Source organism: Pongo abelii, chromosome 18 (genome assembly GCF_028885655.2).
Source record: "Pongo abelii isolate AG06213 chromosome 18, NHGRI_mPonAbe1-v2.0_pri, whole genome shotgun sequence".
Lineage (NCBI taxonomy): Eukaryota > Metazoa > Chordata > Mammalia > Primates > Hominidae > Pongo > Pongo abelii.
In genome coordinates this window covers 66263516-66276023 of record NC_072003.2, presented here as the reverse complement: position 1 = coordinate 66276023, position 12508 = coordinate 66263516, and the positions used below count along the sequence as shown (strand labels likewise).

General features: G+C 54.9%; 1 protein-coding gene across 1 annotated transcript; it reads right to left on the bottom strand.

Annotated features, from left to right (window-relative positions):
* Window positions 1-256: 256 nt before the first annotated feature.
* Window positions 257-9978, bottom strand: CA7 (carbonic anhydrase 7). The gene is made up of 7 exons (XM_002826509.4): window positions 9865-9978; window positions 7169-7366; window positions 3747-3865; window positions 2848-2943; window positions 2680-2742; window positions 1538-1693; window positions 257-1029 (listed from the first exon to the last, which is right to left on the bottom strand). The coding sequence occupies exons 1-7, from the start codon at window positions 9902-9904 to the stop codon at window positions 907-909; spliced, it is 795 nt and encodes a 264-aa protein (XP_002826555.1). The 5' UTR covers window positions 9905-9978; the 3' UTR covers window positions 257-906.
* Window positions 9979-12508: the final 2530 nt, after the last annotated feature.

Genomic DNA, 12508 nt, shown 5'->3' with positions numbered 1-12508 from the left:
AAGTGATCCACCTGCTTTGGCCTCCCAAAGTGCTGGGACTGTAGGCGTTAGCCACCACGCCTGACCAGAATTTCATTTCTTTGCTGAGTGAGATGGTCTCCCCCTCTCCTCTGCTCCCATAGCCCCTTCCCTGCCCTTTGTGTAACCCTAACCTGCTCACCACTCATATCCCTCCCAACATGTAGTGCTGAACTCACCACCATCTCTCCCCAAAGCCTAGGACGGTACTAGAGACAGCACAAGCACTCAATTGGTATTTGTTGCATGGATACATGAATTTATTAATTCAACAGGGATGGATTGTCATGTAGGTGGCTTTGGTGACTGGGTGGGGACAAGGGGAGATACTGTATAAGCTATAGCCAGGGCCTGCCCATGGCAGCAGGTGGCTGGAGGGAGAAGGCCACGTCACCTCCAGCATGCTGGGTGCTGATTTTAATGGCCTGGCAGTGAGGTGCGTGCATGGCAGAGCCTGCAGAAGAGGTAATGCCGAGAGGGCAGCTCTGCCCACCTCTAATTATTGCTTGAGTCTCTCTGGTAGTGTCAGCTGCCCGCCCCAGGGAGCTCGGTCTCCTCCATCACAGTGTGCGCTCGGGGTGGGGCTGCTGCCACTGCCAGTGGGGAAGACCAGAAGAGGTTCCCGGGGGTCTTTGGGTCTTGGAGAGCAGAGGCAGCCCCAGGCTTGGACCCTGCTTAGCTCCTGTTCTTCCTGTCCCCAGGGCAGCTGAAGGGTGCCCCAGACTCAAGGGTCCCATCCAGAAGCCTCCAGGGTGACCAAGGAGCAAACTGGCTGAAGGAGGGTCCCCAGCACCCCCCAGGGAGGAAGCCTCAGATGGTTTGGTGTCTGCTGACATGGAAGCCCTTGGGAAGATGGTGCCCTAGTGGCCGGCTAGGCAGGTGGGCAGCTCAGGCCCGGAAGGAGGCCTTCACCACGCGGCCCTTCAGTGGCTGTGGTGGCCGGAAGTTGTTCACCATGTGGATCCTCTCATCGTCCTCTGAGGTAAAAAGTAGGCTCCGGAACTTCCCCATCTTGAGGAAGCAGAAGGAATGCTCAGGGCAGATTGGGGGTGCTGTGGTCGTCTATGACCCCAGATGCATCATCTGGCATACTTGCCCAGCCAGCTCTATCCCTCCCTCCTCCTTCCCTTAGGGTCTGTCCCTACTCTTCCCCACTCATTCTTCTCTGTGGGATCCTCATTTATTTACTCACTAAAGGGCCTGGGCTCTGCTTCACCTAGTTCTAGTTCCAAGCCCATCTAGCTAAGACTTATCAGCAAATGTAGCATTCAGATTCTAACACAGTAGTGGGGGTGGGGGTCCCAGGATCCAGGTATCCCCCCTCCCAGCCAGTGTCTAGGTTCTGGTGATTAACAATCAAGCTAACTCCCAACCAAGAATCTATACATTTATTAGTAAAAAATGGGGAGGAACCTTGAAGGTGGGATCACAGGCTGTGGGGTGCTAGTTGGAGAGTCACACTGCCTGGGGTGAGCCCTGAGTGCCATGTCCCTCCATCTGGTCCTCTGAGAGGACTCACCTGCCTTTCAGAGATGCAGATGGGCTCCCGGAGCACAATCCAGGTGACACTCTCACTGAGTGGGGGAGTTGTCAGAGAGCCCGGGTAGGTCCAGTAGTGCCGGCTGGCAGGCAGGAGGCTCTTGGGGTTGAAGCAGCTGAACTGGGCTTTGGTGCCCTGGAACAAGGTGGGGGAACCCAGGAATCAGCACAGACCTCCCACTGGGACCAAACCAGCAACTTCTCCACCCATCTCTCTCTTTCTTTCTTTCTCTTTCTTCCTTTCTTTCTTCCTTCCTTCCTTCCTTTCTTTTCCTTCCTTCCTTCCTTCCTTCCTTCCTTCCTTCCTTCCTTCCTTCCTTCCTTCCTCTCTCTCTCTCCTTCCTTCCTTCCTCTTTCTTTCTTTCTTTTTCTTTTTCTTTTTTTTGAGGCAGAGTCTCACTCTGTCGCCCAGGCTGGAGTGCAGTGGCGTGATCTCAGCTCACTGCAACCTCTGCCTCTTGGGTTCAAGCAATTCTCCTCTCTCAGCCTCCTGAGTAGCTGAGATTGTAGGCATGCACCACCATACCCAGCTAATTTTTGTATGTTTAGTAGAGACAGGGTTTCACCATGTTAGCCAGGCTGGTCTTGAACTCCTGACCTCAAGTGATCTGCCTGCCTTGGCCTCCCAAAGTGCTGGGATTACAGGCATGAGCCACCATGCCCGGCATTCTCCACCCATTTCTATCAGCAGGATTTAGGCCTCTCTATGTCCATTGATGCAACTTGTGGGCAAATGTCTGTGATTCCAGATGCCATCTTCCAGCCTGAGCCGGGCCCTCTCCATCCGTTTGCTAGTATGTAAAAGCTGTGGCTCCTGGAGGTATTTGGCCACGATCTTCCCTCCCTTGCCTTCAGCTGCCCTCAATGACGTTGCCTATTAGACCACGATTAATGTGACAAGCATCTTATCAATTCTATACCTAGCCAGGCTTCATGCTGGGCACCCAAGGGGGCTGCTGACCCCGATGAGGAATCAGGTGCAGGGCCCTGCTGATGCTGACCCTCCTTCTTGGTCTCAGCAAGGGTTTACTCCCAGAATGAAGGAGTGGATGGGCCCAACTTGTGAACCAGCCTCTTCCTCTCTCCCCATCGGGCTGCTCGGGTCAGGGGCATGGACTTTACCTTGAACCGGACCATGTAGAGCGCATCTGTCAGACGATTCATGCTGGGGTGCTCGTCTCCTGTCTGTCAGGGAGAGGGCAGTGTGAGCCCAGCACCCACTGTGTTCTAGAACTAGGGGCAGTGCCAGGCCTCCCATGCCCCTCCTGGCCCCAGAAAACCACCACTCACCTCCAAGAAAACACCAACCACAGCCAGGCCATCAGGTGCTGAGGCTGCCTCCCCAAAAGTGCTGTACTTCTTGGCATTCCAGTGAACCAGATGCAGCTATGGGGCAACAACAGGCCAATGCTTTGTGCCTCCCAGGGGCAATGGGAACTCTGAGCCAGGCTCCCCTCACTCCCACCAGACTCCTGGCCTCTTTGCAGGAAGGGGAAGCTGTCAAGCCTCCAAGGATTAGGATGCTGGGGGGTCCAGGGGAGCCCCAGAGGGTCACACATAGCATCCATCCAACTCTGGGCCCAATTCTTTTCTGAGCTCCGGGGGACCCAAAGAGGAATCTGGCCCAGGCCCTGCCTTGCAGGGAACGAGCTGTGAAATCGATCATGAACATCCAGCGTGACACCTCCTTGAGGAGGTGGTGCCTACAGCTGAGTCCAGAGAATAAGCAGGGGGTTATCAGAGGGAAGCCTTGGGGAAAGGCATTCCAAGCAGAGAGAACAGCACAGGCAAAGCTTGGTGGTATGAAGGAGCCAGGTGTGGACAGGGGATTCGTCACATGCAGCTCAGTGTATGAAGAGGTGAGGGGAAGGATGAGGCCAGGCAAGATCAGTTCATGCACAGTCTTGAATACTGGGCTCAACCCTTGAAGGGGTGTCAGCAAGGCTGCAGTGGGACTGGGTAGCCCTTCAGAAAACTCCAGGATGCACAGACCAGGAAGGACAGCAGCGGGCAGGGTCAAACGGAAGACCCTGTGCTAGGGGTGGGTAGAAAGTATCTCTCCCAAAGGCCCCGGGTGCTCCTCTTCCCCCTCTCCAAGGCCCCACCCTAGGCATCCTCAAGCCCCTGACTACCCAGGCCTGCGTTCCTTCCCATGTAGCAGAGGGATTCAAGTGGAGGAGGGCCCGTACCTCGCTGGGGAAGGACTTGCCGTCCACCGTGTGCTCAGAACCCACATCGTGCTTCTTGCCCCAGTGGAAGTGAAACTGCTTGAGGCGGTAGGGCCCTTCCAGGGGGCCCCCAGTCACCACTGTGGGTAGAAGTGGGGCGAGTGGCAATGAGTAGGAGAGGACCGACAGCCCAGTGCCAGGACCAGGGCAGCAGCCCAGGAAAGGAAAAATTTTTTTTTTTTAATCAGGGTCTCGCTCTGTTGCCCAGGCTGGAGTGCCATGGTACAAACATGGCTTATTATAGCCTCAACCTTCTGGCCTCAAGCCATCCTCCTGCCTTGGCCTCCCGAGTAGCTGGGACTATAGGTATGCGGCAACATGCCCAGCTAATTTGTTTATTTTTTGTAGAGATGGGGTCTCTCTATGTTGGCCAGGCTAGTCTTGAACTCATGGGCTCAAGCAATCCTCCTGCCTTGGCCTCCCAAAGTGCTGGGATTACAGGCACGAGCCACTGTGCCAGCTGAGATACATTTTTCCTTTTTTTTTTGAGATGGAGTCTCGCTCTGTCACCGAGGCTGGAGTACAGTGGTGGCACAATCTCAGCTCACTGCAACCTCTACCTCCCAGGTTCAAGCATTTCTCCTGCCTCAGCCTCCCAAGTAGCTGGGATTACAGGCACCTGCCACCACATCCGGCTAATTTTTTGTATTTTTAGTAGAAAGGGAGTTTCACCATGTTGGCCAGGCTGGCCTCGAACTCCCAACCTTAGGTGATCTGCCAACCTCGGCCTTCCAAAGTGTGGGATACATTTTTCATTTGGAAAATTCACTGGGCTGACTGGGTTTGGGTTGGTCCCCACTGCCCGCTAGACCCCTGTCCCTTGAGCTGGGACAGGGCAGAAATCCTGACAGCCGGCAGGTGGCAGAGGGGTCTGGGACTGACAGAGGACAGCTCTCTATCTAGCTGTCCTCCCTACTCCTGCCCGATTTCCCATGGAGGGTGGGACCCTGCCTCCCAGGACCCCCATTACCACTAACAATTAGGCCTCCCATGTCTGAAACCCTGATCCAAGGCTAGGTTGAAGAGACTATTTTGTTTAGTCTGCATAGTAGCCCATGAGGGACAGAACTTATTATTATCCATATTCTATAAAGGGAGAAGCTGAGGCACAGTAATGACAAGGCATTTGCTCAAGGTCACACAGCAAGGCACTGAACTAGGGTATGAACTAGTATCTCTTATGTCCAAAGCCCAAGCCACTAATCACCAGGCAACACTGCCTCCCTAGAACCTTGAAACTTCTTTAAACTTAGTGCTTTTCCAGAAGAGGAGGGTAGCTCCTGAGGGTTTCTACCTTCCTGGACAGGCCCAGGTGCCTCCAGTGCCATCTCCCCCAGAAATGGCCTCTTCTGAGGGCCCCACTTGTGCTGGTTTTGTGACTTTCTTGCCTTGATACCCGGTGAGCTGGGGCCATGCACGAGGCCTCCTGGGACTGATAGAATTTCCAGCTGAAAGGGATCTGGAGGTGGAGGGAGCCCCAGCTAGGCTTGAATGTGAGCTCCTGGATCAGATAACACCCCAGGCTCAGAGTTCCACTAGTCCCTTCCATGATGGGTGACCAGGGTAGGGCTTTGGCCCTGTGGCCTCCTCAAGCAGGAGGACAGGACAGTCCAGAAGTCCCTCTTTCTTGCCCGGTCTTATCAAAGAGGCAAGACCTGGGCACTGGCTAGGAGTCTGGGAGTAGTAGCTGTGGGCAGGGCCCCAATCAGGCTGCCCCATCCCTGGAAGCAGGAGCGGCTGAGCCTGCAGGCTAAGCAATTGGATAGGTCTGCAGACGCCACCCTCCAAGCATGCCTCACCTGGGACCCCATAGTGTGGGCTCCTGGAGAGGGAGCTCCCTCCCTAACACCTCTTGACCTTGAACCCCTTAGCCTCCTCCCCCAGTTCACACACAGAATATGCTGCCATTCACAGGGCACTCAATGTGTGTTTGGCACTCTGCTGGCATCAACCCATCTGACCTCTTGAGTGACCCACAGTGGGTGAGTGGCAGAGCCCCACCATCTCATTCCTCTTTTCACTGGCTTCCTGCGCCCTCAGGCCTGGGCATTCTGGGTGGCGGAGGGAGCCCCAGCCAGGCCTGAGGGCAACACCGCAGATCAGTAATCCAAAGGCATGTCCCCCTGTGTCTTCTCCCACCCCAGTGGCCTTCATTGAGCTACTGATTTCTTAGTTGAGCCCCCAGTGCCCTCTGAAGGCTATTAGAAGGGACAGTCATATGAAAACTGTTCCTTGCCAAACTATCATCTAGGGTCAGCTAGAGCCCCATGCCCCCTCCCCAAAGCTCTGAGTAAGAGGCTTTTCTTAGAATTCGGTACCAGGAAATAAATGCTTTGTCTCTCTCCTGAGGATCTGCTAGACTCCCTTTCTTTTGCAGCAAAAACTATAACCAATCCTCTTTCTGTTTTTTCCTTAGCCTACCAGGGAACTCAGAACTAAGTAATATCACTCTTCTCATGAAAGATCTGGCTTCCTTCATCCTCTTTGCCTTTTAATTTTCCATTTGAAACTTAAGTTCCTTTGAGGGCTTTTATTGTATTTGTGGGGAGGGGAGAAGGAGGAGGAAGGAACCAGTTATTAATACTTCCTTACACAAGAAACTCTAGCAGATTTCTTCCTCGCCCCATTCCACCACTCTACCCAGTCATAAGGCCCAGTCATAAGGACGAAAATCCCTTCAATGAACAGCACTCCTGCCTAGGAATTTATCTTGAAAGAACCTGGACTCTAATCCCAGGGCAAAGAGGTCTTGGAAGGAGCTGCCACGAATTCCCACTGGCCTCTTACCGGCCCAAGATGGTTGGACCCTGAAGTCATAGGTGAACTGGAGAGAGAGAGAGAGAGCTTCAGGCTGGATCAGGCTGCTTCTGGTCCTCCCCAGCTCATGAAGCCTCTTATTTGCCCATCTGAGAGATGGGTTATTGAGAAGAATAAATGAGCAGCTTGTGACTTTAGCAAGGGGTTTGGCGCATGTAAATTTTAGCTCCCTTCTCTCTCCCTGCTAGGCTTGGCCAGATCACACAGGGAGGAGGGCTTGGCAGGTCAGTGATGGGGCAGAGAGTGAAAACAAACCTGATCTGTAGCACCACAAGGAAGGGAAGGAAGGGAAGGAAAGAAATTAGCACTTCCTGAGCATTTGCTGTGTGCCAGCTCTATTGACCTTACTTGGTTTTTTCATTTTTCCCCTCTGTGACCTAAGAGGGTAGGTCTTATTGCTCCCACTTTATGCATAAGGAGACTGAAGATCACCCCAAGGCTTCACAGATGGTGAGAGGAGGAACCTTTCTTAGCCACCATAGCATGCTTCCTGAGACTGCCCAACACAAGGTTAGGACCCTAAGGGGCCAGGGGCCAGGTGCCAGGCTTTGGCAGGGGCCACTTACCGGTTCGGTCATCACTGTCGTTGAAGTCTACCTGGACAGAGTGGCCATTGTTGGTGATGCTGAGGGACATGCAGGCCTCATAGGAAAGCTCCAGTGGTTGCAGGCTGGGAGAGTACACAGCCTGGCTGGAAATGATATTGATGGGTGACTGGCGATCTCCCTGGGCAATGGGATACAGCTTGTGCCAATGCGAGGGGCCTGCAGGTGGGGAGGAGGGCAAGGACTCAGTCCAGCCAGGATCTCTGGGCTTCAGGCCAAGGACACCCATAGGGGAATGGTCTCTTCAGCATCCTTTCAGAGGTGAGCCCCTGCATTGGAGCTGCACGGCTTGGAGTTCCAATCCCAGCTTTACCATTTCCCCTTTCAGCCTCCATTTCTTTGTCTGTGAAATGGTCTCACTAAAACTCACCTTCCAGCGCCGATAGGAGGCCCAGAGAGGTACTGTATGGAAGGGAACATAACAGCTACAGGCTCAGGGGTGGCTCAGAGTAATAAGTCTCCCCAACAGGGAGACCTCCAGACATCTGAAGTCTCTGACCTGACCCCATCAGTATCTCACCTCTTTCTGTGCCTTGGGCAATTTGGTGTTGGTGTTTGTGATAAATAACAACAAAAACTCACATCAACCTAGCTTTGACTCTGTGACATGTGTTTGCCTCTCACAACCACCTTGTGAAATAGAAACCAGCAAGATCCCCGTTTCACAGATGAGAGAACTGAGGGCCACTCACACATGTGTGCATGCATATGTACTAATATAAATATAGCATGTGCATGTGCTGCCCCCAGCTGTCCTCCCCATGTGTGTGCCTACAAGTCCATAGAGATGTTCCTATGAACACATTAATCTTTCTGTGATCTTCCATTGTGCACACAGAGCAGCCAGGCCCAGAACATTCATGTGTACAAACACACACACAGCCCTGCAGACTACATCTGACACACGCATATGCTCTCTCACACACAAACCTCTCTGTTGGAGACCCAAGTTTGCATAAAGGACCACAGCAAAACACATGCCCATGCACACACACACACACACACACACACACCTGCACACACACCCACAGGCGCCCACCACCTGCCTCCCAGAGGATCTATCTGCAGCCGAGAGGCTCAGCATCTCCCTGGGGAACATCCTGAGATGCATCCTATTTTTAGAGCTACTGCCGGCTGGTGCTTCTCCCCCTTTTTGGCTTCTTAAGTTTTCCTGAGAAAACAGCAGCAGGTGCCGACAGAGCCGTGTCCCCAATGGATGACTCAGAATCGTGGCCCGGCCCCTCTGGGTTATTTTTGAAGCCCTGTGAACACTGCTGCATGCCGGCACCTCTGTCCTCTGTCCTTCCCTTCCTCGACTGGACAATCCAGCTCTGCCTGGGTGATGGGGTGGCTGCCTGGGGGGAGCAGGCCCATGGAGCAGGCTACACAGGACACTGGGTGCTCAGAGCTGGTGGGCATGACTAGCAAGAAGGGCTGGAGGCAGGGGACTCTGGCTCTGGGGGAAGCACCCAAAAGGTGGCTCAGAGCAGGTGCTGGGAGATGATCCCTATGTGTCCTGTCCATCTGCCCCATGTCTGCCTGTCTCTCCGTCTCTGCTTGTCTATATCATCTTTTTCTGAATGTCTCTTTCCAGCTCTTTCATACCCAGATCTGGGGGTTCTCTTCCAAAATATGCTCCTTTGTTCTTGGGGCCCCAGAGGGAGCCAAAGACTCCACAGCACCCTCCCTCTGGTCTACTGCAACTTTCTGGCTTCCCAGACTGTAGTCCCCCACCCAACGTCACAAAGTGACTGCCTCTCCGCAGAGGAGTGGGGCTGGGGGATGTTCTTCCCACCATTACTTTTTCTTCTTCGCACCCCAACTGTCTTGCACTGGTTCCCTAGGGAAATAGGGAACCCCTTACCCCACACCCCCACCCCTGCTTGGTAAGAAATGGCCCCAAAGGGAATTGACTGCCCCAGACCCACACTCCAGCCGTCTGGCTCTCACCTTCTGCCTCTTCTCCCTTTCTCTGAGTCCTAAGGAAACTGAGGCAGGATGAAGGAGCTCTCTTCCGCGTCAGCCCAGGAGGCTGGTGTGGGCCACAGGCTCCCACGACTCACACCCGGACGTGCGCAAACACCCTGCTCGGTGTAGACACCCAGACACATGCTTGCGCCCCCAAGTGCCCCCTTCCCTCACGTACCAGCCGAGAAGGCAGCTCGGCCACTTCTGCGGGAAATTCTCTCCGGGGGACACTGCGCCCTTGCCACGCGGAGCCCCGATCCCCCGAGGTCCCCGCTCACTTGCCGTGCGCGCTCCCCGCAGACACCCGCGCACAGCGCTCCGCGGCGCCCGCCCCCCGCTGCCCTGGGCCACCCCCACGCGCTGCGCACGCCCGGGGCGAGTGAGTGAGAGTCTGGGCCTGGGTCTGAGCGGGCTGGGCAATCAGGGGCTTCGCGGAGGAGGCGGCAGGACACAGCCGCCGGGTCGCTTGCTGGCGGCGGGGCCACCCGGGGTGCAGCGCGGACTTTGCGTCTGGCACGGGGGACCAAGGCTTGGGCCAAGTTCGGGGGCCGGGATGGGAAGAGGGGTCCCGGCCCAGCCTGGAGGGTGGGAACTTGCCGGTCTGGGATACCAGCTGGGCAAGAGGGTTGGGGCGAGTGCAGTTGGGTCGGGGGTCCGAGCCAGGGGCGGTGGGGGAGGTCTGCGCCTACCGTCGTCCTGGCCGTAGCCCCAGCCGTGGTGGCCGGTCATGCCGCTGCAGTCCCCGCAGCCGTGCACCTGCCCGGTAGGCTCAGTCCGCTCGTTCGGGCTGCGGCTCCGGCCCCGCTCGCTACCGCGGAGCAGCCTCTTAAAGCAGCAGCTGGCGGGAGGAGCAGTTCCCGGGGGACCCGCCCCCCACCCCCCAGCAGGGCCAGAGAGGCCGGCCTGCCCCGCCCTCGCCCGCCGGCGAGCCAGTTGAACCCCAAGCAGAGATTCAGGGCAGGAGGAAGTAACCCTCTCCCCCCGACTCCCACCCCTGCCAGGCCTCTCCCTCTTTTTCCCCCAGCAACCTGTGCGGACTCTGGGACACTAGATGCCCGTGCCGCACATGGCGTCCCTTCCCTAGGCTTGTCCCAGACCTGCAAATGCCACCACCAGGGACCTGAGCTCTGGGTCCTGAATCCTTTGGGGCTGGAAAGTCCCCTTTAAACTGAAAACTACGCTGACCATCAAGTGTCCAGAATTGGAGCTTCCACTGTTTGCCAGAGGCTGTTGCAGGTGCTGGGCCAAACTTTGGGTCCTTCCTATGGTATAACCCTCTCTGTTACCCTACAAGGTTGGGTGCTTCCATTAGCCCTATCTGACAGAGGAGGGGAGTGAGGCCCAGAGAAGTGAAGTGATTTGCCCAAGGTCATCTAGCCAGGGGGTAAGGGGTTCATTCGCTGGGGTTCTTACTCCAGACACTGGGGGTTTTGTGGGATTTGTTTGTCTGTTTGTTTGTTTGCTTGTTTGTTTTTAGACAGACTCTTGCTCTGTCACCCAGGCTGGTGCTATCTCAGCTCACTACAACCTCCACCTCCTTGATTCAAGTGATTCTTCTGCTTCAGCCTTCCAAGTAGCTGGGATTACAGGTGTGGGCCACCACACCCAGCTAATTTTTGTATTTTTTGTAGAGATGGGGGTTTCACCATGTTGCCTAGGCTGGTCTCGAACTTCTGGCCTCAAGTAATCCACCCGCCTTGGCCTCCCAAAGTGTTGGGATTACAGGAGTGAGCCACCACTCCTGGCCTGACACTGGGGTCTTTACCGTTTCTCCTTGGTGCTGGGTACAAGGGTGTGCTGTGAGTATGGGGGTCTGGGAACCCTGGGGTAGATGCAGGGACAGGACTGGCAATCTAAACCCTTGGCCCAGGTGGAACCAGATCCCCCAAGTGGGAGTGAGAAGGAGTGGCATCAACCAATGGGCCTGAAGACAGGCAGACACCAGGTGGCTTCCCCATGGAGCTAAGTCTGAGGCTCTGACTTCCACCCTCCCTGTTATTTTGTCTGCTGCTTCCTCCTTTCTTCAGGGACTCTGCTTGTCCCTCCATAGCCTGCTATTTGTCCCTCCTCTCCTGACCTCCCCATAACATTCAGTACACCCCCTGGGAGCTCAGACCCTCCACCCTGCACTCAACCCCAGTGCCTGCCTTGGCCCAGCATTTTCCCACCCACAAGCCCTGGTCCTTGTGCCCTCCACCTGGTGCGTCCTCTGTCTTCCACCCACTGGCTCCAGCCGGTCCAATCTGATTCATCTTAGCATGTGGCCTTGTGCCAGGGATAGGGCTTGTCTCTGGCTAGTCCTCAGCAGGCAGTTTTGGAAAGACAAACAGATGGGTGGATGGAAGGACAGACAAATGATCCCACCCAGGGTCCTGTACTCAGCAGGAGTTGAACAGCCACTAGTACAATGTCTGCTGGCCAGAACTTGAATGGAGATACTCTTTCAGGCCCTGCTCTTGGCTGACCTTGTGCAGGAATCTGCCATCTTGTCTGCCTGTCTCCCCTACATCTCTGTGTCTGTCTCAGTTCCCCTCTCCCAGGCCCTGAACCCCAGATCCTCAGATAGAGCTATGGAGATTAATTGACAACTGGTTGGGTGGGCCAATGTCAGTGACTGCCCAGGCCTGCAAAGATGCCCCTCTCTGATCCAGGAGCAGGAAGTGATCCTTAATATAAATATGACCCTAGGGTGGGGCAGGGGACTTATGACAGAGATAAGTAGCCCCCAAGATGAAATGTGACAGAGAATCCAACACTGTCAAGGCCCCAGGTCTCCAAGCCAGAAATGGCATCTACAGATCAAGAAGACAAAGGCATGCTTCTGGGTGAGGCCTGGACCTTCTGTCTCCCAGAGAAGCCAGCCACCCTTTACCTGGGAGAGCTGCCAACACCCTTTACCTGGGAGAGAGCTCTGGGGATAGCACAAACTCCATTGACCCATTTCCTCTTCAGAGGGACTCACGTCTTTTTCATATTTATTTGTAGTTCTTAAAAGTTACAATTGGGCTGGGCACAGTAGCTCACGCTTGTGATCCTAGCACTTTGGGAGGCCTAGGCGGGCAGATTACCTGAGCTCAGAAGTTGAAGACCATCCTGGCAACACGGTGACACCCCGTCTCCACTAAAATACAAAAAATTAGCCAGGCATGGTGGCAGGTGCCTGTAGTCCCAGCTACTCGGGAGGCTGAGGCATGAGAATTGCTTGAGTCCAGGAGGCAGAGGTTGCAGTGAGCCAAGATTGCACCACTGCACTCCAGCTTGGGCTACAGAGTGAGATTCTGTGTCAAAAAAAAAAAAAAAAAAAAAAAAGATACAATTGGAATTCTTCATATA

Bases quoted from the DNA above. Each gene is read 5' to 3' on its own strand.
- CA7 (XM_002826509.4), bottom strand. From the start codon at position 9,904: ATGACCGGCCACCACGGCTGGGGCTACGGCCAGGACGACG. The intron at 2,743-2,847 runs GTGAGTGGTGGT...TCTCCCTGACAG, and splicing joins TGGTTGGTGTTTTCTTGGAG to ACAGGAGACGAGCACCCCAG. The intron at 1,694-2,679 runs GTAAAGTCCATG...ACCTTGTTCCAG, and splicing joins TCTACATGGTCCGGTTCAAG to GGCACCAAAGCCCAGTTCAG.